This window comes from Pithys albifrons, chromosome 17 (genome assembly GCF_047495875.1).
Source record: "Pithys albifrons albifrons isolate INPA30051 chromosome 17, PitAlb_v1, whole genome shotgun sequence".
NCBI lineage: Eukaryota > Metazoa > Chordata > Aves > Passeriformes > Thamnophilidae > Pithys > Pithys albifrons.
In genome coordinates, this window is record NC_092474.1 from 8037438 (window position 1) to 8065116 (window position 27679).

The 27679-nt window shown below is 46.7% G+C and overlaps 1 protein-coding gene across 1 annotated transcript in view; it reads left to right on the forward strand.

The window, feature by feature from the left end:
* GRK3 (G protein-coupled receptor kinase 3) overlaps positions 1–25708 on the forward strand; it is a 65254-nt gene extending 39546 nt beyond the window's left edge. Inside the window, exons 9-21 of the mRNA XM_071572508.1 lie at positions 1741–1840; positions 7556–7634; positions 8080–8210; positions 8965–9059; positions 9903–10010; positions 12156–12222; positions 12406–12506; positions 13835–13901; positions 14340–14435; positions 16850–17012; positions 17778–17914; positions 18830–18943; positions 19450–25708. Of these exons, the coding sequence (XP_071428609.1) occupies positions 1741–1840; positions 7556–7634; positions 8080–8210; positions 8965–9059; positions 9903–10010; positions 12156–12222; positions 12406–12506; positions 13835–13901; positions 14340–14435; positions 16850–17012; positions 17778–17914; positions 18830–18943; positions 19450–19611 (1420 nt within the window). The 3' untranslated portion in view covers positions 19612–25708. The remainder of the gene's footprint in view (positions 1–1740; positions 1841–7555; positions 7635–8079; positions 8211–8964; positions 9060–9902; positions 10011–12155; positions 12223–12405; positions 12507–13834; positions 13902–14339; positions 14436–16849; positions 17013–17777; positions 17915–18829; positions 18944–19449) is intronic.
* The last annotated feature ends 1971 nt before the right edge of the window (positions 25709–27679 follow it).

The following is a 27679-nucleotide window of genomic DNA, read 5'->3' on the forward strand; positions in this document are numbered from 1 at the left end:
AATAATAAACCTCTGAGCTGGAACAGGTGGGAGGATCTTAACGTTGCTGTCATGCTCAGTATTTTTGCAGTGACTTCAAGTATTTATATTGATACTCTTACTAACAGCACTGGCTTTAGTCTTGCCTTGGTGCTTTTTTGTCCATGTAAACAATTTGTTGATTTGTCCATGTACAAAAATAAACATTTTATTGGGCTTGAGGCACACTAAGCGGGAGTGCACCCCAAAGAGGCAGTTCTCAGAGTCCCAGCCATCTTCATGTCTGAGTTTGGCTCTGGCAGAAGGTGGATAAACCTTGGGAAGTGAAAAGGACAGGAAAAACGAAGCAAAGGACAGTTTTTTTCAGATATAAATAGATTAATGTGGAAGAAAAATGTGGGCAAACCAACCTTTTTTTTTCAAATTCATAGCAAACCTTTAGACTTGATTCAGCTCCTGGGTAGAGGTTTGGTTCAGTTCTTTCTTAATCCAGACCTGCTGCACTTACTGCTTGAAAGGATCATGGGAATGACCCTTTCCTCCCAGGTAACACCAGTGGTGGTCCTCACTCACCACAGACACAGCTGAGGCTCCTGTCACATCACCAGCACCCCTGCAAGGATGTCCAGGGAGGGCCAGAAGTAGGATGCAGCCAGCATTCCAGGGGGAGGCACAGCAGGACCAGCGAGAGTTGATTTGGAACAGGTTACCCAGAGCAGCTGTGGCTGCCTCATCCCTGGGAGTGTCCAAGGCCAGGTTGGACAGGACAATCCCTTCTAAGCCAAACCATTCTGGGATTCCATGATTTTCATCAGCCTCGAGTTCCCCCGTCACTCTCTGATCAGGGACACCAGAGCAGGGGGTGCAGCCTGTCAGGGGTTATTTATAGTCACCCTTCTCAGACTTCTCAGCAAGAGCACGTGCTCTGAGTGTATTCCCAGTTTGGGAACTCACAGCTCCAGTGTGTTCCTGCTCACTGCCCCACTCCCGGCATGTGCCTGGCAGGAATGATGTGGCTGCTTTAGGGAGCTCAGGCCAAGATGAGCCCTAGGGGTGGATAGGGCTGAGCTTTGGTTGGTGCTGCAACAGGGTGTTTTCCTAAAAATCATGGGGGTCCATGTCTAGGAATCTTCTGTACAGGAACACACATGTCCTTCTCACTGTTAATTAATGGACTGTTGGAAAAATCTCCAGCCTACATCATATTCTCCTGTGGTTGATGGTTGTTAGGGAAACATTCTTTTTGAGCACAATTTTATTAATTTGTGTAGCACAGATGGTAGAAGATGAATAAAGCTTTTTTGTATGTATCTGACCTTTTTCTGAGTAGAAAGAAAACTTTAAAAAATACATATAAAACTCAGCATGTGTTCAAGATATTGCTTTCCTGGTAGAGCTGAAACTGTTGGAATGAAGTGGAACCTTAACAGAGTCTGTTACTTCATTCCTATAGCAGATCCTTCCTTGGAGGTATTAAAAAATAAATGTATGATATGTAATTCCTATCCCACTGTGGTGGTTTGGACACAGAATTACTTGTTAAAGCACATTTCTCTGTTAGGAGGATTCTGCTGAAAGTGTGTTAATTCTTGGAGAGTTTGAAGGTTTTGTGTTTTAGCCTGAAATGACTTCCTAGTCCTGGGTTTGAGTCTTTCAGGGGTTTGCTTACAGGATCCTGTGGATGTGCATGGCCTCACTGCTGGTGAATAATACTGATAGAGGAGTTTTGTGGTGCTTTTTCTGAATGGTTGTTATTTTCAGGTATGCAATGAAATGTTTAGATAAGAAGAGAATCAAGATGAAGCAAGGAGAAACATTAGCCTTAAATGAAAGAATTATGCTGTCTCTTGTCAGTACAGGAGTAAGTATCCCTGATTTGTTATTCTTCCATATAATATAAAAGCTGTTACATATAATGCATATTCGATCAATTCAGTTGTGTGACATGCAAAGATTAACCCCCACCTGAGCCTCCCCCTGATTTTAACAGTGTGTCTGAAATGAGAAGGGAAAAACAAACTTGCTTGTCAGTTTGGGCGCTGCGGAATGAGCCTCTCTGCTGCAGAGGCTTCAGGAGGTGCTCGTTCCTTTCATTCTTGCCACCTCTTGGTTTCTTAAATATTCCTTTTTCATGTATTTCTATTTGAAACTTTTCCAAAACAAGATTCTGTCTTGTAAAAAAAGCCTTTTCTTCCTGTAGTGATGCAGAATCTAAGGTGCTGTTGCAGAGACAACTCTAGTTAGCTGTTCATCCTCCCTTTCCTGTGACTCTGATATTAGCCAAGTTTTCCCTTTCATTTTTTGTTACTGTAGCTGAGCACCTGTCAATGAGTGCCAAGCCAGGCTGCCCCTCTAGTCTATTTAAAAACTGAATTAATTAAGATTGAAGTCTATTAAAAGTTGAACACTGGTATGTGTAAAAGCCTCCCCTGCCTGGCGTGGCTCCCCCCTCCCTGGGACCTGTGGATACTCTGTGGGGGCTGTGCTGTGTTGGGTTCCCAGGAATTCCAGGCAGGACTGGAGGTGCTGGAGCCCTGGTAGTGCACTACCCTCACTGCACAAACCTGGCAGCTGGCTTGTGTCACCATGGCTACAGGGGATGGGGCTGGAAATGTTCATTTTGCTGCTGTTGTGGTGTATGAACCAAACCCTGTGCAGCCCATTCCCAGCAGACACAGAGCAATGGGAGGGAATTGTGTGGGGGTTTGTTCCAGGCTTGTACAATAGGTGTGCAAAGAGCATAAATACCTGCAGTGGAAGGGTTCCTGCTTTGACTACTGAAATGGCAAAACCTGGGCTTTGTTTTCAGAGTCCAGGTTTGTGTCTTGCAGGGATTAGAGAATCATAAAAGCTGGGAAAGAACTTCAAAATCATTGAGTCCCACCATTATCCCAGCACTGCCCAGGCCACCACTAACCCAAGGCTCCAGGGAGACCTGAGAGCCCCTTCCAGTGCCTGAAGGGCTCCAGGAGAACTGGGAGGGACTCTTGACAAGGGCCTGGAGGGACAGGGACAAGGGGAATGGCTCCCCACTGCCAGATGGGATATGAGGAAGGAATTCCTGACTGTGATTATGGGCAGACCCTGGCACAGGTTGCCCAGAGAAGCTGTGGCTGCCCCATCCCTGGAAGTGTCCAAGGCCAGATTGGACAGGGCTTGGAGCACCCTGGGCTGGTGAGAGGTGTCCCTGCCCATGGCAGGGCGGGGAATGGGATGAACTTTAGGGTCCCTTCCAACCCAAACCATTCTGAGATCCATAATTTATCAGACTTTTGATCAAGTTACCTGTTTTCATCAGAGGTAAATTGTGTATGTGTCGGGAGTCCTGAAGGACAGGAGGGAGAAGATCTGTAGCAGAGACTGGACAAGAAAACAATGCAAATGAGTAATAATTGTCCCATTAACTTCAATTTGTGGTTTTGTGACTCCATCACTGAATGTGAATTTTCATGTCTTAACGAGTGAAAGACAAAGTAGTTCATGAGCTGTTGCTGGTGGAGGCAGTTTCCTTGCAGGCCAGCACTCAGGAGGTGTTGAGCAGTGGAGCAGCAGGAGGAACCACTTGTTTCTTTCCTTGAGGATTATCCCCTGATTGGAGTGTAATTTCTTTTAGATTCTCAGAAATTTGAAAGAGTTTGAAGAGAAATTTTGTGCCAAATGCTACCTATTTAGGTTTGGTACACCTGGGCAGGAGAGGCTGGAATGCTTGGAATGTGCAGGATGAAATAGGTCTGAAAATGGTGGAATAGGAGAATTCCTTTAATTCCTGAATAGGAGCTGGGAGGTTGGAGTGGCACGTGCCATGGCCAGGGACAGGAGTTATGTGCTGTCCAGAGCAACATGGAACTGGGAAGTTCATCCCAGTGCAGTTAGTCATTTAACTGGGAACCCAGATGTCTCTGCAAAAGGCACAATAACAGCTGTGCCGATTACACATCTGGTTGTGTAATCAGTGCTGTTAATCCACCTAAAATTTTGGCGTCCACAGCTGCTCCTGGAGTTGGGAGCTCCTATGCTGGAGTCTGTTGTGGCAGCTTTTTGTGGCCAGTAAACTCAGAAGTACAAGAGGCAGCTCTGCAGAGCGCCCAGAGCCACCTGGCTGGGCTGATAACCCACCCTGGGCTCTGTGGGACTCGGGTCTCCGTTGGTGTCTGTGCTTTGTCACTGTGGGTGGAACGTGGACAAACTGTCACTGAGGTTTATGCTTCCTCTTCTGCAAGACATGGGCCTCATCTTCCCCTCCCAGAGAGATGTTCAGACTGGGAGTGCATTGTGTAATCCTTGCACAGTGGCAGAGGAGGAAAAAGATACTATTTTCTGTTAAGACAGAAAGATTACTTATTAGTTGAAATAGCCACTATTTGCCTAATTTCTGTTCAAAAACTGGAACATGGAAATCACCGAGACCGTTGCTGCTGATGGACCCTGTGAAACCAGCCAGCCCCAAGGTGCTGTTTGTGGAAGGAAGTGGTTATTCCACAAACCTTTTTCTGGGGGTAGGAGAGGATCATTCCAACTGTTTGTTTCAAGACCAGAGGCTGTGCAGGGCTGTGACTTCTCTCTGTTGTGGCTCTCAGTTCCTTCCTTCTAAACAAACCTGGCAGTTCAGTTGCCTCATCCAGCTCTTGAGATAATTTGCCTAATGACTGGATTCAGGATTCCCTCCAAGGGATGATAAATACAATCACAGAATGTCCTCAGCTGGAAGGGACAAGATCATCCGAGTCCAACTCCTGTCTCTGCATAGAACACCCCAGAAATCCCACCATGAGCAGGGACAGGCTGAGCAATAACCATCTGAGATGTGGGTTTTGTGAGTGGAACAGGTACTTTGTTTTCACGAGTTTCAAGCCGTGTCTGGCACATCTTTCTGATCAACAAGATGTGTCAGGACAGAGCTGACCTCCAGTTAAAGTGGGACACTCTGAGCACCTTTGTCCCCTGTTTGCTGCTGTTTTGTGCTCCAGAGGTGGGTACTTGGCTTTCAGGGAAGAGGCAGAACCAAAGGTTTCCTTCTAGAGCACTTGTTAACGTGATAATGTCTTTAAAATACTGCATTTATACAGTTTTTTACAGTTACTGTAATATTTTGTCTTCCCACATGATTTATTTGACTTCAGCAGTTTTCTGGACTCAGTCCAGGATTTTTTGGATGTAAGGAGCTGTTTTCAAACTGGTCTTAATTCACACATTAATGTCATACTGTTGCTTATTTTCATCAGAGCAGAAACATGACTGCAACAAAGTATTGCTGTCCTGGGAAATTGTCTTTATTGCTTTGAGTGTCATTTAAAAAAACATGGTTTTTTAAATTTTTTTTATTTTTTATGCTGGAAAATTTTCTTTTGCAGTGTTTTTCATGTCAGAAAAATACTGCAGTACAGTTTTTCTCTGTGTTACAGGGAGAAGTGATTAAATTAGAAATGCTTGCACAAAAATGACTTATGCATCACATTTACACTTTGAGATAATTTTATTTTTAAAATCTGTAAAAACAGAAGCATGATATGTTCTGGTATAGTAAAACCTTTTTCCTTGTCTATGTATAGTGTTTAAATTCTAAATCCTTCTGGGTAATTAGATTGCTCTGAGATTTTAGGAATCGTGCTTGGGGACACTTCTGAATTACCCAGTTGATGCAGAAAATTAAGTTAATAATTCTACTAAAGCTGTTGTTGTGAAGTTAAGTGGTAGCTGCAATAATCTCCAGCACCAAGTTCATAACCAGAGGTGTTATCTTGCCTTAGATGCCAGTGCCTTGCCTGCAGCCTCCTTATTTGTAGGGCCATTTAGGAACCTGGCATTTTTCATGGATGTTCTGCAGGTGTTTCACACACATCCCTTCCTTCTGGGGGCTTAGTTCTGCCCACTTGGGGTGAGTATTTGCAGAGTTAAAATTAACATACAGTTGGGTGTGCCAGAGCCCTGTGGGGATCCCTGAGGCTGCAGTTGAGCTCACAGGGCTCTGTGTTTCAGCCTCATGGAAGGGTGAACTGATGGAACTGCCTGGCTGGTGGGACAGTGCTGCTGTCCCCTGTCCCTCCCTTTCCTGCTCCCCAGCCCGGCCCCGAGGCCCCTGCACTGCCCAAGGCCACTGTGTTTTGCTGTTTCTAAATTGGGAAGGAAACCAGTTCCTGTCAGAGATTCCCAGAGCTTTCACTATCAATACTGCAGCACTTAATACATTGTTTGAGTCATGTTAGGTCATGCTGGTGCTTCCTGTGGGGTGTCCTGGCCCCTTGGCAGTGCAGCTCCTCTGGGCTCACCTTCCTGTTGGCCCCTGTGCCTGGGGGCTGGACAGGGAGCAGGGCAGCCCAGCCTGCTCTGGCAGCCTGGTCTGCAGCCTGCTCCCTCCTTAGGGTTCACTGCAGACTCATCAAACAGCCCTTCATACCATGCCCTTCTGCCCCCCATGGTGGGGCATTGAAACAGGATGAGGTTTAAGGTCCCTTCCAACCCAAACCAGCCTGGGATTTGAGGGTTCTGTTCTATATGGCTATGGTGAAGAGGCTGATGAGGTAGTAGCCAGCTCCTATTAATTAGCAAAGAGCTTGTACCTGCAGCAGTGTGGCCAGAAGGACCAGAGCAGTTTTCATTCTTCATGGAAAGGGTTGTCCAGCCTGGGTGCAGCTTCCAAGGGCAGTGGTGGAATCCCCATCCCTGGAGGGATTTAAAAGCCATTTGGATGTTGCATTTGAGAACATGGGTTAGTGGTGGCCTTGGAAGTACTGGGGAAACAGTTGAACTTAATAATCTTAGAGGGCTTTTCCACCCACCCTGAACATTTCCATAATTCTGTGAATTAGCCACTTGCATCCAGCAGAGGCCCAGTGAAGAGGAAACTCTGCCAACCTGGCCATGGTGGCTCTGAATGTATGTGCATTATAGAGGTACCAACACACTCAGCAAACCTGTGGAATAAATAGGTGATTTCCCACATGTATTTCTCTGTCTGCTTGTCTAAAACATCAGCTGAATTGAGGCTGAGGTGCATCAGGAGATGGGGCTGTCATCCCTCCCTGTCCCTGGTTTGAGGCTGAGGAGCATTAGGAGATGGGGCTGTCATCCCTCCCTGTCCCTGGTTTGGGGCTGAGGTGCATCAGGAGATGGGGCTGTCATCCCTCCCTGTCCCTGGTTTGGGGCTGAGGTGCATCAGATGGGTCTGTCATCCCTCCCTGTCCCTGGCTGCTCTGCAGTGACCTCCCGGCTCTGCCCCCACCAGCCTCGTGCTGTGGGCTTGCACAATCTGGATGTTGCTGTTGCTGCATCCTGAGCACTGCACATGCTCCAGAGCCCCTCCTTCCTGCCTGGTGTATCCATGTCCCTTCAGTCGTCTGCTGGGAATACTGCCAGGGAGCTGAGGGCAGCAGTGGTGGCAGAGCACCTTCACTGTCACCTGGGCAGGGGACCTCTGCTGGGACAGGGTTTAGCAGTGAAGCTGCATTTCCTGTCTGGGTGAGGATAGAAGTTCTGAATATTGGCAAGTATCACAGGAAAAATATCACATGTATTTTTAGCTCCTCCAAGTCACACTTTACTTATTGTCCATGGTGACCTCTTTGCTCTTCCCTTCCAGGACTGTCCTTTTATAGTCTGTATGACCTATGCCTTCCACACCCCTGACAAACTCTGCTTCATTCTGGACCTCATGAATGGTAAGCAAGACTCATGCAGATAATGGTGATGTTCCAGAAATTTTGGCAGGAGTGTTGCTGAGGTGCTTTGTCCCTTGTGCCTGGGCTGCTCTGTGTACCAGTCTATTCAGATCTCCACAAACCAGTGTGTGTTATTGCCTTTTACTTGCTGTGGAAATCCTTTGCATTAAGACTTAAGTTGTTGGACTAGTCGCTGAATGCAAATGTATACAAGGTAAATGTATTTTTAAAACAGAGTTTCAGGTTGATCAAATTTATTTATTAACTTTCTCAGCTATTCTGTCACCATATGGACTTGCAGAGGGCAGGGCTGTTTCTCTGTGTGCTCCACAGGTCATAAGAATCTACAAATGCTGTGCTGTTTCCCCCAGGTCTGTTCCCCTGTCTACCTGTGGAGCAAGATTTTACTGTTCATATAATTGCATCTCCATTCTTCTTGTTTTAGGAGGAGATTTGCACTACCACCTCTCCCAACACGGAGTGTTTTCTGAAAAGGAAATGAGGTTTTATGCTACTGAAATCATCCTGGGCTTAGAGCACATGCACAATCGCTTTGTAGTGTACAGAGACCTGAAGGTAATGGTTGTGAGTGCATCCCACAGGCAGCAAATAGTCCAGGCATGCTGACAGCAGCGGGTTCTCACCTGAAACCTGTTCTTGGGAAGCTTGTTATCTGCCTGATTTTTGTAATAGTGTTTCAAAATCCTTCTAATCTGTGCCAGTATCCAGTTTAACCAGCCTGGGAGAGGCTTCCTTGGGGTCACAATAAATCCTGTGCAGTGTTACTTATCTCAGCAGTTCAGTTACAGGAGGAATTTAGAAAACACACTGAAGGAGGCCTCTGTGTGTGTGTGATAGGGGAATTAACAGAAGGAGTGTCGCTGGGGTGTTTGACTGACAGTTGGGAAGTTGAGGACAGCTCCCAGAGAGGTGTCCCTGAGTCAAGTGACAATAAAAGGGGACAAAAGTCTGCACAGAGATTGCAAATAGAAGTTGTAAGAGCCACACACAGACCCAGCTGTGAAAGAATGAAAAGCAGCGATGACTTGAAGCCAAAATAGATTTGTTCATTTATTATGTGCTTTGTGTTGCAAAACATCCCTGGGTTTTCTCTTCTGTTATTCAGTATTTCATAACCTTTGGAGTTGATGGTACTGCTCTGTGAGAATGGAGATTTTACTTAGAAAGTATCTGGTATATTGATGTTAAATAAAAAAGGCAATTACCAATTACTAGAGAGTATTGATGTTTGAGTTACTGTGTTCTGAGAATTTGCAGCTCTGTCAGCTGGAGGATTACAAGCAATCACCCTCCTGTGTCTGATTTGCAGCCTGCAAATATCTTGTTGGATGAACACGGGCACGTGAGGATATCAGACCTTGGTCTGGCCTGTGATTTCTCCAAAAAGAAGCCACATGCCAGTGTGTAAGTATTACATCTGGAAGCTCTGCTGCACATACAGGTAGTGCTAAATGCATCCTGAATTTGTCTTTATAGTTTAACTTTGCCTAAAAGAGTAAAATGACACTTGTGTGGCCCAGGCTTGCTAAGCTGGAGCCTCTAATGAGGCTTTTGGTCTGCTCTCCCTGTTTTCCTGCACAGTTGTAGCAGCTGATGTGTAGGCATGGCTGGGAGATGACACATTATTTCAGAATGATTCACTGCTCAGAGAAGAACCTGACGGAGTTAAAGGACCAGATTGTTTTAATTGTCCTAAATGGATAATTAAATATTCCAAAACTGACTTAAAAACAGGACTTATTGTGTCTTTCTGGATCTCTGTAGAACTGGAGGCAGACTGGATTCCTTTCTGCCTCTTGCCATCAGGTCTTAACTGGGATCTGAATTCCTGAGATTGTGTGTGGTTTCACATCTTACCTGGCATGTTTTATTCTTAGGTCCTCATTTGCCCTGATTTAGTTTCATAATTTATGCAAAAAGGAAAGCTCCAGCCTGTAACACCTTAAAAGATTTGTAATTCAATAGCTTCTTGAAAAAAGTTGATATGTTTTGATTGTATGAAGCATAAAAGCAGTTCCTGGTGATTGCTTCTAGTGGTGCCCAGTGGTGAGTTTGCGAGGAGGGTCCTGTGGTCCCTGGTGTGGCTGGAGGGAGACACAGGAAACATCCTGAAAGCAAAACAAAATCATGCTTAAAATGAATTATTTTTGAATTAGGCCATCTTACTGAGAAAGTGCTGATTTGTAATTGGTTTTTTCCAATGCTGGTGTTGTGGTGCTGAAGCTTTTGTCCCTTTCTGCCCTGCAGAGGTACCCACGGGTACATGGCCCCTGAGGTGCTGCAGAAGGGCACAGCGTACGACAGCAGTGCTGACTGGTTCTCCCTGGGCTGCATGTTATTCAAGCTGCTGAGGGGGTGAGTGAAGGCTCTTCTCCTTTCCTCACTGAGGCTGGGCCTCCCCATCATCTGTCCCTGGAAATGCTGATACATGATGTGTTACTGACTGTGTGAAATGGTACCTGAGTGCCCACTCTGCAGCTTAGACCACACTCTTTGTGAGACTAAACCAGGCTGCTTTCTTGCAAACCCAACCCAACCCAACCCTGTGTCCTGTAGTAGGTACAGGTGTGGAACATGAAGAAGGCAGATGCTCCATCTGCTCTTTGACTGCTACTAACAGTAGTTTACTCATCTCTTGGCAGCTGTTAGTATTTTAAATGCTGTGATGTTACTCATTGCTGAAGCAGCCCTGGTAAATTAAGGGGTTCATTTTATGCCTGGACCTGCTGTTGTGGTGATACTCTTGACTGCACTGGTCCCTTTTTGGGGGATATTCAGCCTTCCTTCCTGCAGAGGTTTGGGTCAGGTCTTAAGTGTGAATTCTTCCATTTGCTGAATCTGTCCTGTAATCTTATCAGTGTCCAAAGGTACATGATAATAACGTCTTTGTCAACAATTACCCTCTCATTAATTTTGTGTGTGTAGAATTGATTAATACCATGGCGTTTATCTGAGCAGTCAACAAGCACTGATGGGCAAGTGCTTGTTGAAAATGGCATCTGCAGTGTTGATGGCAAACCAGAAGAGATCTTACAAGCTTTTCCCAGTGCTTCTCTGTAAAGGCTGATCATTAGATCATCTTGTGTTGAGGTGAGGCTATTTCCTCATGTTCTGACCCTTGTTCCTGGGGCAGAGCCTGACGCTCCCCTGGCTCCCCTGCCCTGTCAGGGAGTTGTAGAGAACCACTGTGGACTCCTTATCCTGTCTTGGAGACTTTTTCTTTTTTCTTGGGCACACGATTAGGGCATCCAGCTGACTGACATGGTCCTTCCCTCTGAGGATCGAAGCTGTGGGACAAACCCACTGCACAGGGATAAATGATCCCATTTCCCACAGGCACAGGGCTGGCTCAGGATGATCTCAGTCTTTTGGGCTGTGGTTCTCCCTGACAGGGATGTGTGGGGTGGTATTGGTGGTCAGCCAGAAGCCAGAGCATTATTCACTGTGAACTACCTTTCCTCATCTGTTCTGAAGCCAATTAAACACATCCCAAAACAAGGACTGGGCACGTGGTGCCGTTTCTTAGTAAATTTAGTCTGGCACAAAATCTGCCCATAAGTCCCCAGTGAATCATTTGCATCCCTGATCTGCTCAGAGCCTTCACTGTCAGAGCACAGGAGGCTGTGTGGGAGCCATTTATTCTTGCTTGTCATGCTTAAAAACAGCCAAATGGAAGTCCTGGACTGTCCATCAGATCCATTCATCAGAACATTGTTGAGGATAAAGGCAAGTGTAACTCTGGAGTAGCAGCTCTCCAGTTGAAACATGCGGGTACCCACTGCCAAGTGGTAGGACAAAAGGCTTTGGAATGGCTAATTAATGTAATCGATAGATGAATAACATTCTGATTTTGAAAATCATCATCCCCTCATAAATGTAATTAAAAGATCTCGTACTACAATGCTGCTTCTTTCTCTCATGCTGTTGATGGCAGGATTGTGTGGTAAATCTCTATAATGTTCCATGGTCTTCCATAGCTTACAGGAAAAGTCAAACTCAAACCAGAATTTTTAAAGCAGGAAAAGGATAAAGCTGATAATTTGCCAGATAGCATCAAATATCTTCCCAGTGGCTGATGCTGTGGGATCTGTGATTATCCTCTCCTTCATCTACTTACTTGAAGGTTTTACTTCATTCTCCCATGTAGATGAGTGGGGAGTTCAGTCTGCAGAAATAAATCCATGGTTTTAAATCCCTGTGTGTGATGGCTGCTCGGGGTTTCTTTGTTAGGTGAAACTTCTGGGTTTTGGGAGGCAAATGGAATTAGTGAGGCATTTGAAACACATCTTCAAGGACAGATCACTGTGTTTGAGGATTACCTGACCTCCTTCTCACCTTTCTGTGGAGTAACTACATCAGATTGTCCTGCAGGACAGGATTGTACTGAGGGAGAAGGATGGGGCTAAGAGGGTGCTGCTGTCTTTCCCTGGTTTGCCACAGCTGAAATACTCTGTTGTGTTGTGGCTTTGCATTTATTAGTGTATTTTCTTGTTTCCACAGTCACAGTCCTTTCAGGCAGCACAAAACCAAAGACAAGCACGAGATCGACCGGATGACACTCACCGTGGTAAGGGTTGGGCACAGTTACATTCCCTGTCTTCATGAACTCCCATTTCCCTGAAAACTGGGGCCACACACCTCTACACAGCTGCATTTGCAACTGGGAGAGCTGTTTACAAACCTCCCCAAGTAAAGAAAGATCACGCTGCTTCCCTCATGAAGTATCTCTTTTTACTTCCTTTCTTCATAGAATGTGGAGCTCCCAGACTCATTTTCTCCTGAACTGAAGTCCCTTCTGGAAGGGCTCCTGCAGCGGGATGTGAGCAAGAGGCTTGGATGCCAAGGAAGAAGGTAGGTGTTGTCTTCTCCTTGGACCACTGCCTTGAAAAATTTCCACTTCTCTGTCAATGACTGAATTCACTTCAAGTAAAAATCTGCTTCCTGTTGTGAGGATTTTAATTTTGGAAAGAGAACATTAAAATGTGCTGCTGCATAGAATTACATTCCAGCTTCCTTTGGTTTAGACACATTTTTTGGACAATTTTTGTCCTTGAAGCCTACCCCTGAGTTCCCTGCAGTCATACTTACTTTGGGTGGTGTTCCTACTTCTCATCCCTGGGTTGTTTTTCTGGTTTTGCCTGATCTGTTTTGGCATGAAATCATATGAGTTGACTCAGACAAACTGATAGTGAAAATTTATTGCTTATATTGTATGTGTAATGATAGGAGCATATTACACGGAAAAAGACCCCAAAGCCAAAACCACCAAGCAAAGAAGCTGTGAATGTTGCTGGTACTACCTGTGTCATTTTATGGTTCTAAGGAAGAGGCTTTTTTTTTTTCTCGACAACAAAACACTCCTTGCCAAGCTCACCTGGCTTGTAGGTGTTCATGAGATTGTTGTTATCAATTGTTTAAAAAGCAAGTGTGAGACCGGGAGAGCAAGCAAGGAGCAAAGTAAACAACTGTTGAGAAACCTTTGGGAATGTGTGATAACAGATGATCACAGTTGAGCTTGGGGCTGGCTCCAACTCCAGTGGGAAATTCAGAAGGTTTTGTCTTGGAGCCCTCTTTGATAATGACCTGAGATTGCTTTTCCCTGAGGCCTAACAGGAGTAGTGGCTTATTTTCCCATAGAATTTTGTGATGTGAAATGGTGTGGAGTGATCTGGTTACTTAAAAGTACCATTTGGGATGTGACACAAATCCATGTTTGGGAGCTGAAATGGGTCAGTGTTTGCAATCTGACATGGATCAGTGTTGGGATCTGACACCAATCATTGTTTGGGATCTGACACGGATCAGTGTTGGGATCTGACACCAATCATTGTTTGGGATCTGACACGGATCAGTGCTTGGATCTGACACCAGTCAGTGTTTGGGATCTGACACCAATCAGAGTTGGGGTCTGACAGCAGAGAAATATCCTTTGCTGTTTGAAATGATGGGCTGCCACAGGAGTGCTTCCCTGCCAGCCCTACAGCACTATTCCTAGTGTTTCCACATGAAAATCTTTTCTCCTGTTGTTTACTTAGGATTGCTTATTTTTTTCTTTGCAAAAAAGAGCATTTTCCCAATGTTTTCAAGTGATAGAAATGTGACCTTTCAAGGCTTTGTATTTCTTGAATACATTTGAAAAGCCCTTTCATTTGTTGACTTCAGTCCCTTTTATTTTGCAGCGCACAAGAAGTAAAAGAACATCCTTTCTTCAAAGGCATTGACTGGCAGCAAGTCTATTTACAGAAGGTAAAGGATGAAGACAGTAATTTTAGCTTACTTGGTTAACAGTAAAAGGAAAATAAGCCCAAACAGGTAATGGACAGAACACTTCAGGGTCTCAGTCCCCAGCACGTGTTCTCACTGGCACAAATATGTATAAAAGCTGCTGAATATTCATTACTATAGATGTCAGTAGTGAGTTATTATTTTTTCAGGGTCAAATTACTGCATGTTTTCCTCAGTTTACCTGTCTCTAAACTGGAGAGGTTTTTTCCCAAAATTTTTGAAGGAGCTTTTATTGAAGGAGTGGCAACAACTTTGCACTGAAGTTTAGTTTCAAGGGGCACATTCTTCATGGTCGTGTATCGTTTGTGCAAAAAAGGAAAAAGGTTGTGTACAACTTACAGAATGGAGTTAAATAATGTCCATTATCTTGTCTTTAACTGTGCTGGTTTTAATTTGTAGTACCCTCCCCCACTGATTCCTCCCCGGGGAGAAGTGAATGCAGCGGATGCTTTTGATATCGGGTCGTTTGATGAAGAGGACACTAAAGGCATTAAGGTACTCAACTTGCAGTGGGAGGTGGAGGGTGGCACTGGGACTGCTCTGCTTGATTTTCCATGTGTGCATGACATTCCTTTGCTTCGAGGCTGCTGGATGAGCAAGAAATTCCCTCAGGCTGGGAAAATCAATCCATGCTGGTACCAAAGAGGTACCTTGGGCTGGTTCCCTGGTTTGTTGTTTCCCAAATCCTTATGTTTTTAGATTGACTGAAATCTACCTTCTTATCAAAAGTGTCATAGAATCATGGAATATCCTGAGTGGGAAGGGACCCACAAGGATCATCAAAGTCCAACTCCTGGCCCTGCACAGACACCCCAACAATCCCACCATGTCCCTGAGAGTGTTGTCCAAATGCTCTTTGAGCTCTGGTGGTTTTTTGTGACAAACCAAATATTTCAAATGGTCAAAAAACAATTGGGAAAGCCTCATGTTTTCAAGAATATGTTATGGTTTTGTAGGTTTAAAGATTATGGTTTGTATCTTACAGCTTGGAGAAATTGAACTAAAATACTAAACTGTATTTTAATAGTTTAGTAATCAGAGAGTGCAGTGGAAAATCCTTAAAAATTACAACCTATATTAATGGTAGCAATGTTTAAAGTTAGAAAAGTGATAAAAGAAACTCTCAGGTTCTGATATTTCCAAAAATCTAATAAAAACAATGCAAATGTAAGAAAAACAGTTAAAGCCACTGACCCCTTCAGGACTCACATGAAGGTGGTGGGACCCCCCTGTTAGTTCCTCTCCTCTCTGGAGCTTCCCTGGGACTTTGGGACAGCAGGTGAATCAGTGCTTGTCTCGAGTTTGTCCCCTTCATTCTTTTTATCACACATTTCTGCAGTAGATCAGACCCTATTCTTGTTACTACAGAAGTGAGTCAGGAGAGAAATTAATTGCTCTAAACTTCATAAGTGAAAAGCCACCCTGAAGTACTCACTGAGCCTGAAAAGGAGCTCGTCTGTCAGTGTCACCTGCTGTGGTGACAGAACTTGGCACTGAAAAGATGTTTTTAAAGAGAAGTGCAGAGAGCCCAGGATGTTCTTTATCCTAGAAAACTCCCCATTTTCAGTGTTGGACTAGCAGGATTCCAGTTTCCTGCAATTCTAGAATGCCAGAATTCAGAGGAACATTTTGCAAGGAGAAACCAGTTGTTCTCTCTATTTATTGAGTGGATCAGATATGCTCAATAATACAAATTACTGAGAATTCCTATTCCTGGATGTGAATCATGTACCCAGGTCACTGCTGTAACAGCTCCAGTTTAATCTCAGGATCTAATAGTTCAGGCTGCCTATAGGATAAATTTACTCTTGGAGGTGAGTCAGGGAGGGGTATCACATCCAGCCTCCCTGGGCTGTCACAGGCCCTTCCAGGGGACTGGATAATTCCTGCCTCTGAGTCAGCTGAACTGGAGCTCCAGTGAGGTGTCAGGAGCCCCCTCTGCCCAGGAGGACCAGTTTGAGCACCTTGCTGTCCTCTGTGGCCCCTGAGGATTGTATTTATCCTGCAGAGTGTCCTGTGCCCTGAGAAGAACCCCTGAGCTTTGGGGTTACCACCTGGAGAGCCAACAGTGGATGCCTGTGGCTTCTCCCCTTACTTGAGGGCGGTAGGAAGTCCTTGGAATTGCAGAGAAATCTTCTGTGTATGTATTTCCCTGCTGTGATACAGCCAAGGATCTCTGAAAAGGAGGAGAATATGTATTCCAGGAGTAACTGGCCAGGCTGTAGAAGGAGAATTAAGCCAGGCTTTCCCATCCTGCTCCTGCGAGTGCTGCACCATCACTGCATCCACATGGCTTTAAACACCTACAGGGATGGGCACTCCTCCACTGCCCTGTTCCAATGCTGGACATCCCTTTCTGTGAATTTTTTCCTAATTTTCTTCAGTGCAGTTCAATTTATGGACTCAAAGGCGGAGGAGAAAAGAGTCCTTATAACAAGAAAATAGAGGCCCGCAGCACATGCTGTTGAATTTTGAAGGATAATTGTTAAGAATGTAAAACCAAGCTATGAAAACATGGAGGATATTGTTGTGGAAGTGGTATCTTTTCATTTATTCATGGATTTTTTGTGCTGAAGACATTTTTATGCAACAAAGTTAAAATACTACTGCTTATATTTGAGTAATTATATCAATGTGAAATCTAGAGAACATTATGGGACAATGTCGAATGAGGATTTTAGAGCTATCAAACCAAACAAGTTTTGAGCAGGTGGCCTGTTCTCTGCACGTAAATTAACATCTTTGCTTAAATTAGTGTCTGTACTTCTCTTGCTTGTATCTGTTTTGTGAAGGCTTTTCAATATACCTTTTTAAATAATTCTGTTGTATGGGTAACTATTGACTGTTGGGGATAAGAATAGTGAAAATTACTAAAATGTTGGGTTTTTATGTTGTTTTTCTCTTGCAAGTTGCTTGATAGTGACCAGGAGTTATATAAGAACTTCCCTCTGGTAATATCGGAGCGTTGGCAGCAAGAAGTAGCAGAAACTGTTTATGATGCAGTAAATGCAGACACAGATAAAATTGAGGCCAGAAAAAGGGCTAAAAATAAGCAGCTTGGCCACGAGGAAGGTAATCTGTCCTTACACTTCTCTCCTCTTTTGCTGCTAGATAGTAATTCCTGTGTTTGGAGTTCCACACCACATGCTCCAGTGACCATCATTCACTGCGAATTGTTAGAATTCCTTTAGCCACTGTCATGTTGCTTAAGATGTTTCTTACTGTTTTGAAATGCTAACTGATGACATCATGTTTTGGAAAGAGTATTGTAGAACCATAGCTCATGGAATGGATCTATTGAAGGGACCTTAAAGATCACTGTTTCACTGTTCACCCATGGGCAGGGACACCTCCCACTAGCCCAGCGTGCTCCAAACCCTGTCCAGCCTGCCCTTGGACACTTCCAGGGATGGGGCAGCCACAGCTTCTCTGGGTAACCTGTGCCAGGGCAACCTGTGCCAGGACCTCCTTACCCTAGAATGTGTGGGGTTTGATTTCATGCTCAGGAGCTGAGAAGGGCCCCAGGAGGTCCCATACAGCAAACTGCAGTTTGCATCAAACCCCCAGACTTTGGAGAGCAATATCCAGTTCTTTAGCAACACGCTTCAATGAGATACTGCTGTAAGAACCTTGTGTGTTCTTGGTTCCTCCACTGTGGCCACATCAGCCCATACCATTAAGGCAGAGCTGGGGCACTGTGTGCTCACAGGAGCAGGATCCACCCTGCTGAGGGCAAGTCCTCCGTACCCAGGACTCCATCCCTTCTCTGCAGAGCTCCCTGCAGGTGCTTTAAGGCTGCCCTTTGGTTTGCTGTGCTGACATTGCCTCTTGTTTTAGATTATGCCCTGGGGAAGGACTGTATAATGCATGGCTACATGCTGAAGTTGGGGAACCCCTTCCTGACTCAGTGGCAGCGGCGTTACTTTTACCTCTTCCCAAACCGGCTGGAGTGGCGAGGAGAGGGAGAGTCCCGGGTGAGTGAGGCTGCACTGGGAGCAGCCCTGAGAGGCTGCTGGGGGAACACCTGAGGAGTCCTGCCCAGGAGCTCCTCCTGTGGAGTGGTTTATCCCAGTAAATGCCCTGTGGATTTGTGTAACTCATCTCCAGCATCACTGTAGCTGTTGGTAGCTACACTGCACGGAGTAGACTTACAGTTGACTTGAGAAACCTGTTTACTCTGTTTTGTTATGTTTTTAAAGGAATTTGGTAGTTGATGGTGTTGTTTTTCATTTAGGACCTCTGGACTATTTATACAAAAAAACACAAACTGGTAAGGTGACAATGCTATAGCATTTTGTTTCCAAGAAAATGCTATAGTGACTGTAGTGTAGCCCAGCTGTGCTCATGTGCCGGGCAGATAATTTGTATATTTAATTAAGGAAGGGTTTGGAATTTAGGACGTTCTGTCCTCTGCAGCCTATAGGGAAAGCTTTCCTACACACTTCTGTGTATGTGCACTTTGGAAGCATTTAGTGCTGAAATATTCCCTTTCAGCTCTTAGAAATAGTAAGATTGGCTTTTATTTTTAACAGCAGTAATGCTTGGAAAATGTATCAAATTATGTGCAACTCTGGAGGGAAAATAGTGAATATTCTGTTTGCAGACACACCTATTTGTAGATTCTTATTTCATGCTGTCATTACTGGCTTTCAGAGCTGATATTCCATTGTGTCTATTGAAACAACTGAGCCCCTGGTAAATGTCCTCTTACTTTATAATCTATCTTTAGTTCATTACCCAGCCTTCAGAAATAAATGTTTGTGTAATGAATCTTAATGTTCATAACCTAATTCATGTGAGGAGTCCAAAAAATGAGATAGTGGCTCTTATTTGATGGGCAAAAGGGTTTCTTTTTCAATTAATTCTCTGCTCTTTTGCAAATGCTGCAGCAAAACCTGCTGACAATGGAACAAATAGTATCTGTTGAAGAAACACAAATTAAAGATAAGAAATGCATCTTACTGAGAATTAAAGGAGGAAAACAGTTTGTCCTACAGTGTGAGGTAAGACACTTGATAACTTGATCAGATTGTTACAATAAACGATTGACAAGTTCTCAGGTCTTCCTGTTACATGTTAACTAAGGCACTTTGTGAAGCAGAGCTGGAGTGTTTATCACACTCAAGTTTTGAAAGCAGGAAACTTGCAGCTGGGCTGGTTCCTATCATGGATTTCAATGGTATTTGGGCCAAAATGAGTTTGGTTTATTAAATAGCTAAAAACTTCAAAACTGTTCAGCCTCCACAGGCTCCGAGGGCCTCATTGGCTCCTGTGTCACTGCAGGGAGTTGCTGTAGCTCCTGTGTGTGCAAGGAGGAAGTACAGGAGTCCTCAAAACACTGTCCAGCCTTCAGCAGGGTCATGGAGAAGCCAAGGGTACACATGGGCAGTACCCAAAGTTGCTTGTTCCTTTGGAAAGTTAAAATAACCTCCTTAAGGTGCTGTGTGAGAGAGAAGATGCTGTTGGCCGGTTACGATGAAATGCCAAACTGCTTCTGTGTCTCTTTCAGAGTGACCCCGAATTTGTTCAGTGGAAAAAAGAGCTGACAGAGGCTTTCACTGAGGCCCAGAGGTTGCTGCGCCGAGCTCCCAAGTTCCTCAACAAGTCTCGCTCCGCAGTGGTCGAGCTCTCAAAGCCGCCGCTCAGCCACAGGAACAGCAACGGGCTGTAGGAGACACGAGCCACGTTCACACGGGGAGAGCTACTTGGTGAACATGCAGAGTGTCCCAGAATCCTTACGAATGACTTTGTGCAATCCTGGGCGCGGGATGTGCTTAGCAGAGGAGGAATTCGATGTTTACAGCGTGGGATCATGTCAGAACTCTCTCTGGAGGCTGTGAAGACTGGAAGGGTAGCGGGTGCGTTCCTGCTCCTGGCAGCGGTGCCAGTCACCACATGTCCCTCCCAGCGGGGGCCCAGACGTGCTCTGTTGCTCTGGAACTACTGATGAAAGGAAGAGGCTGTTTTCCCTGCGCTCCCCTCGTTTGGTGGCACCAGGCCTGGGCCTGGCACAGATGCTGCTGGCTGGGGTGACACTCCATGGTGACACCGACGGACCTGGAGCTGCCACCTGGCCCTGCTGGATCACCCTCACTCTGTCGTGTTGCCATGTCCTTTCCAACCATTACTGCTGACTCTGTAGTACCCTTTCTCCATACTGCTGATGATCAACAGTGTGACTCTTATGCACTTCAAAGTACTGAATTCTAACTGTCCTGTGGTTTAAATGTTATTGCTACTTCATGGGATCATTGAACTCGAATTATGCCCTTGGTTTGTTGTACTCACTAATAGTAGCTACCACCGTTTTGCTTCTTCTACGTATATGCAGTACTATAACTGACACAATAGAGTAATAATTGGTGAAGAGGAATTTACGGTAGCTTCATCTAGTGCTCTGTTGTATAAATTGACTATTTTAGCACAGTTTTTAAAGAGCAGATTCCTTTTGACAAGTTTACAGTGAACATAAAGACAGTTCTTTTCCATTTCAGGTCAACTGCACTTTTTAAAAATTAAAAAGAAATTATTCAAATCCAATGCATTCTAGTGCATGTGCTGGGTTCAAATATCTGGGTACCTCGGTACATGTTCCGGATCGCTCCAGGCCTGGGACTCGTGGATGCTTCTCTGTTGGACACAGGTGTGTTCTCATAGCTTAGATAGCCCAGTTTTCTCTGTAGCTTGGCCCAGGAGGTTCGTGCACATATCACACAGCTCAGCTTGTGAAAGGATCTTTGATTTTCTGTTCTAAAGAGTTCAAACTGTCCACATTGTAAACAGTCTGAGAAAGCTGAGCGTGGTACTGACAGAAGGAGCTGATCAAATGCCTGATTTATGTTCATTCTACTTGAGGCATCAGTGGTGTCGTGCTGAACTCTTGCTGAAGTCAAGATCTAATCCTGAACTGTCCCACAGCTTCAAGCTCGTCAAGGCCTTGCCCTGGGTGTTGTGATGGTTTGTAAGAGAGGTCAGGGCTCAGTTGAAGCTTTTTTCCTGATTCAGTGAACATTTTCAAGATGATTTTCTTCCCGGCTATGTAGGTACAACTCTGATAGTCCCTAAAGATGGAGGGAATTGTGTCTGGCAAATGGGAGCAGAAGTTGCCCTGACAGCTTTCCATCCACCCAGTGTGCACTGTTTGTCAAGTGTATGTTGCTGTCAGACAACTCCAGAGTTCCAGACCTCTCTCCTTGTGGAAAAGTTATAAAGTTGACTGTATTTGCCTCTAGAAGTGGGGCTGGGTTGGCTGCAGAGCCTGGGCAAACTCTGTCTGACCATTAGGGGCTTCATCAGTCAAAACATGTTCTGGAAGGTACCCCTTGTGAGTCAGTGATTCCTTTCAATGGTATTTTCCCCTCATTTATTTTCCAGATTATTCTGTGCAAAGCATACCAGCCTCTCTGTCATTCCTACTGATCAGTGACATTAAGTGTCTCAGTTACTCTGTAAGGAGCAGTGTCAGAGGTGATGGGTCACAAGTTGGCCTCAATGATCTTGGAGGTCTTTTCTAACCTAAATGATTTCACGATTCTGTGTGTGGTATTTAACAATGTTTGGGATAGGAAATGTCTCATTCCACTGGGTGTTGTTCAGCTTTCCCTATAATACCATGTAATGCTCTTGTTTTTCTTCTTGATTTAGAAAATCCCTCAGATGGTGTTAAAAGCTGCTCATGGTTTTTGTGTAGTGACAAACTATGTAGTGACTCCTCTCGGGACCCCAGTAAGAAATGGGGTTCTGGTGGAAGAGACTGGATCTGCTGGTGTAGAGGGAGAGCTGGGATTCCACCCTTCCAGCCAAAATCCTGGATGCTGCCCCAAACTGCCCTTTCCTGGAGTAGGTACCAGAGTCCCCTTAGTTTTTATCTTTGACAGAGGTTCCTGATGGTGTCATTTTATATGAGGGTCTTCAGCTGTGTGTGTAAAACCCTCATTGAATGTGGAGAGTGTCAGACATGGCCTTGTCTTTTGTGCATTTTGACCGTATTTGTAGGACTTGTATTTTTGTTAATGTTCAGGGAAGTAAAGATAATAGAAATTAGAACTTCAGCCATCCACAGAGCTGAGTGAATGATTAAACAGACTTTTAAACAAATTATCTGAAAGTTCTTTAAAAAAGCATCAGCTGGACTGAAGTGCAGGAGAAGCAAAGGCACAACTATTCTTTCTGCAGGCAGAGTGAGGAACCACTTGAAGCTGGGATGAGCTTGGCTAGTGTCTCCTGACTGAGTCAGGTGCTCCCTGGATGCTGGGTCAGATCAGGTGTCCTGTCATTGCAGGTATAAGTTTGTATTATTCAGCTTTATTTGGTAATTATTTTGCAAATTCATTAACCTGTTAAAGGAACATTTGCTGATTGTTTTTTTTTCAATCCTTCAGCCAAATGTTGGCTGTCCATTTCTCCAAGTCTAAAAGCTTCTTCCTTGTTAGTTGTGTTGAGCTTTATGTGTTGTCCTTGTCCCTGGTCCAGCACAGTCTGTGGCTGCAGGCTCACAGGTCCTTCCCAAACTGCTGCTGTGAGATAAGCTGGTGTAATGCTGGAGTGCATCCAGCTTGGATTGACATTCCTGGTATGTTCCCCTGCCCCCCATTAGGCTTCTAAAAGTCTTGGAGCAGGCTAAAAATAGCTGGCAGAGTGGCTGGGAAGCCTGGCAGGTAGGGAGAGCTGCTCCAGGGAGAGACCTCGGGTTACACATGTGGAAATTTTTCCCTGATTTCTCAGGGTTTTCCTGAGCTGGGCCAGGAGTTGAAGTTCCATGGTCCTTGTGATTTCCTTCCAGCTCAGGATATTCCATGATTCTCTGATGCAGCACCTCCCCTTTAGAAGCCCAGTGGAAGGGTTTGTTCTCACACCTCTATCAAGACGCAAAAAATGGAAATTGGGTTCTGGGTTTGGATTTGGTTTTGACTTCAATCAGGTGTTTGCAGCTCAGTGTGTGGGTGATGGAGATGAAATGCTGGGGGATTGTTCTAAAACAGACCTGTTTGGTTGTGACCCTGTCCCAGTGGACGCTGCTGTGCCCAGTGAAGCAGCTCAGGGACTGATGTTGTGACTGAGCCCCAGAGCTGTGATGACTCGGCACTGACATTCCTTGGGTTTAGAGTAAATCAGCTCATGAGGAGTGGAATCCTTGAAGCTTTGAGTTACTCTTTCCCTGAGGACCAGGTTCTTTAACCCCACATCCATATCCTTGTCTCACAGCCATTGGCACATGAGTGAGGCTGTGCCCCCCTCAGCACGTGGCAGTGACACGGCTCCTTCAGCTCTGAGGTGTTCCCACCTGGAACAGCCCTGGAGGAAGGACTATTTGAAGTGTACAGTAGACATTAAATAATTCTAGTTGTGTTGATTAATATAAGGAATGAGTCAGTTCTACAGAAAAAACCTGAAAAGTGTATTTTGACAAAGCATAGTATTAATTTTAATATTGTAAAAAAAAGAAGGAAAATATCTAAAATATACAGAGAAAATATGTATATCCAAATGTCTGAGGAGTTTTGAGATAATCTACTTTTGTTTCCTGTTGATTTCTATTCCATGGTGTATATATTGTGTGGATGGAACATTGGCTGTTTTAATACTGTTGTTAAATTGTATTTTTATTTTGTGTTAAACTAATCACCACAGACTCAGCTTTATTTTGATTATGTAAAGGTTGCTATGCTCTGTAGGTATAAACCCGAGAATTCTATTTTAACAGAAAAAGCATTTTATATTATTTATTAAATACATGTTTCTCCAACTTCTGACATTCCACAGAATTTCTGCTCCGTATGTGTATGGAAGTGGCAGTTCATTTCCAGCAGGATCAGCCAGTTTTATTCTGTTTTTCATGGTGAAGTGGGAATAGTCTCCCTGAGGATGAGCAGTTCACCCTTCTCTCCCAGCACAGGAACTATGGGCTCCATTAGGACCACCTCAAGGTGGCTCAGGAATGTAGAAGCACCTGGAAAGCTCCTGCAAACTGACCCCTCGATGTGGTATTTCTAAACTTCCCCCTTATCCCTCAGCATTCCAAGAGCAAGTGTTTATTCACAGGAACCTGTGCTGGGTTAATGAGAATCCATGACCTAAATTGGGGCAGGGAGTCAGCGTGGTGTTTGCTCCAGCTCAGCCAGCAGCTCAGGGAATTGCACAGCTCTGATTCCGAGGGCAGGGATGAGTGGTGCCAGAGCACTCATGTGGGCCCCTTGAGGGTAGGGCAGGGGTGGGCTGCAGGCAGCCACAACCACCAAAATGTACTCACTGGAGATGGATTTGGTGTTTGAGGGGGGTCACTTGATCCTGAGAAACAGGCCAAGCCTGCTGAGACAGGAGCAGTGTCTGTCAGGGAGCCGGGGCCAGGGCAGGACTCTGCTCCGTGTCACATCCCAAGAGAGGAGTGGGCACCTGCAGGGACCACCATGCTGAACCCTCCTTGCTGTGGGTACCATCCCAGTGTCACTCCAAGAGTTGCTGCTGCTGGGCACACCTGCAGAGAGCCAACCCCAGCACCTTTCTTCCCAAGAAAGGTACAGAAATAGCCCCAAATTCAGCAGATTTCTTGTTTCCTAAAAATAATTCCTGTCATGAGCGTGGCCTCTTCAGTTTGAGGAATACTCAGGGTATTACTGTGTATGCTCTTAATTTCCACTCTGGTGGAGTTGAAGGTCTGTGGTGGTCAGGGCTGATCCCCATGACATCTCTAGGGTGAAATCTGGCATTTTCTGCTGCTGAAATGCTGTCCTTGCTGAGGGGCTGCATGGAGCCAGGGGGAGATCTCTTCTGTGCTCCTGGAGAGAGGAGGGATCCCTGCTGTGCTCCTGGAGCAGGTAGGGATCCCTGCCTCAACCTGGAGCAATCCCTTCCTTCTTTCCCATTTGCCCCTCTCACTCCTGCCTGATCTCATTTCACTTTGGGTTGAGCTGTGGCTGGAGCTGCTGCTGGAGGCAGAGCCCCACGGCGGGTGAGGCTGTGCTGGTGCTGGTGGCATTGTGGCTCCTTGGTCTCACCCCCAGAAAGGGGACACAGTGGGGACAATGCTGAGCCTGGGGCTGCTGGCCTGAGGTTTGTCCAGGCAGGGCTTTGACAGGAAACCTGGGGACAGGTGCAGGAAAGTGGTTCAGGATCAGTGTTGGTCTGGGTTGATTTGACACAACAAGTTCCCAGACTGGAAACGGAGATAGACTGGGGTGAGATGCAGGCTGGGAAGAGGCTTTCCTGGCTGTAGCAGGAATAATCTTTTCCTCAAGGAAAGGGAGAGAGCAGAGAGTGGGTGAGATTGCATATAAAAACGAGTCTGAAAAACAGAATAAAGCAGGAGCATCCTCAGAGAGGGGATTTGTGAGCACTTTTCAGTGCCTCATTCGGTCCTTTAAAACAAACAGGAGCAGATTCACACAAACAGCTACTCGTGATGAAGGAAATGATCGAAAGAGAACCTGTCCAAAATGTGTAATTAATGGTAAGCAAAGCCAGGATCTGTAAATAACTTTAACTATTGTTATCGATGGGATCATTCCTTGTTTTATGTACTTGGCTCTTTCCATATTTATTGTGGGGAGGAGGGTCCCCATGCCGGGAGAGCTGTGGCACAGCCCTCGTGCTCCTCATGGACTGTCCTGGAGTTCACAGCCTCACCCGCTGCGGGGGCCATGCCACACTCAGTCCTTTCTGCCAGTATTTTTTAACGGATTATTTTGGCACAGCTAAGCTGCTTCTGTGTGTTGGTCAGTACAACTGCTCTCCTACGACCAGACCCCAATAAAAACCGTCCTTTGCGTGTGTGCTGGTGCCTGGTTCTTTCCGTGTCACCTGCCTCTTCCCACTGGAACAGGCTGTGCCAGGATGTGCCAGGCAGACTGGGCAGCTGCTCCCAGGGCACTGCTGGACCAACCCCTGTGGCCCCTCGCCCCAGCTGCCCCACACACAGGTAAGTCCCTTTGCTTGTGCCCATTCCTGTGCACGGTGTTTGTCCTGATTTTTCCATTGCAAGGGGACAAACCAGCTGTGTCCTGCTGGTGGAATGGTGCTCACTGTGCCAGAAGGGCACTGGGGTGATCCTCAGCCTGGTGTCGGGGTCCCTGGCATAGACTGGGATGTGTGTGATGGGTGACAGTGGTGGCTTTCCACCAGCACTGGAGGGACCCCAGTGGTTGGAGCTGAGGGATCCCCAGGAGTGGGCAGGCTGCCCTGTGGCTGCAGTGCCACCCAGGACTATGTGAAGGACCATTCAAAACTGAGTTGTTCCTGGATGGGCTTGGGATTGGTGAGATGCTTGGAGCAACCCTCAGTTTCCTGACAGGAGTCTTCAGATTGACAATCCCATTTCCTTTCTCATTAACAGCTTTTCCAGCTGATGCCCTGGGCATATCTGGACCTTTTCAGGTCAGATGCAGAGCGGCCGAGGAAGAGTTCTACACCTCTGCACCTGGACTTGGCCTGAGCCACAACTTGCACCCTACCTGAGGGTCACACGTTGCCCTGTGTGGTCACCACTTGTCCCTGTGCTGACCCCCTCCCACCTGCCCTGGCTGGGTGCTGACCATGCTGGTGTTAGTGCCAGGGGTTATTTTGAGCCCTGCTCTCAGGTCCCTCTCCAGCTCTGCTCCGTCTCAGGGCTGGGGCTGGTGGGGGGAACTGGGGTACTCTGGGAAGCCCAGTGCTGGAACTCTGACCCAAAATTTTGGGCATCACCTTTGGATGCCCCCGTTGCAGCAGCAGAGTGCCCCGGGTGGGCTCACGCGAAGCCAGAGAGGTTCTCCCACTTCTGCAGGGTACAAGAGCATGCACCGAGGAGGGCACAAACTGCGTGTTGAAGAGGGCACGGGTGGCACGTGTGTCAGCCAGTGCAGAGGCAGAGGCCGAGGAACAGGAGGCCCCCGCTGTGCCGCTGCCTCTCCCCAGTCGAGGCCCCGGTGCCACCGCCGAGGGTATTTTTAGCAGTGACATGTGTCACCTCAGCTGCCACCGCGGCGGGCGGGGGAGGCGAGCGCTGCCCCTGCTCCTCCGCTGCCGCCGCTCCGGCCCCGCTCGCTGAGCCCGGGGCAGCCCCTGCGCTGCAGCTCGACAGGTACGGGGGTTCGAGGGGCATCGGGGGCGGGCAGGCTCTGGGGTGCGGGGGCCGCGGGCTCCTCTGCCGGGAGGGCTGTTTTTAGTTGGGAATGGAGGGCGAGAGCGACAGTCCCGGTTTCGGGGGCGGCTTCCAGGCACGGGGCCGTGCTGGGGAGAGGCTGCACTGGGAACGGGGCTGGGGCCGGGCACGGTGCTCACTGCCCTGTGCAGGAGGCGGCCAGGGGTCCCTCGATGGCCTCGGCTTTTGGCACCCACCGGGGTGGCAGTGGGGTCTGGGTGGCAGAGGGAGCGAGTTCCAAAAGGGACCAGCCCCAAGCGGCTGTGGCCTGGCTGGGGCTACATCCTGCTCCGGGTGGGGGGAGCAGACTGGTACCGATGGCGGTCCTGGCCCTTGCTGGTGCCACGCGCTGTGCTTGGTTCCCTCCGTGCCACTGTTTCCCCACGTGCAGGGCAGGACGGAGGGTGACGGTGCTCGGCCAAAGGCACCTCCCGGTCTCGGTTATCCCCGGGGCACAGCGCGAGGGGCAGGGCGGGGGCAGCGCCGGTGTCTGAGCGCACGCGGCCCTCGGGGCTGTCGCCCCAGAAGGCAAAGGGACATTCCTGGGCCGGGTCGCGGCCGCTCTGCAGCTCCTGCCCTTTTTACTGTACAAGGAGAAGCGGCCGCGGTGGGGCCGGGCGAGCTC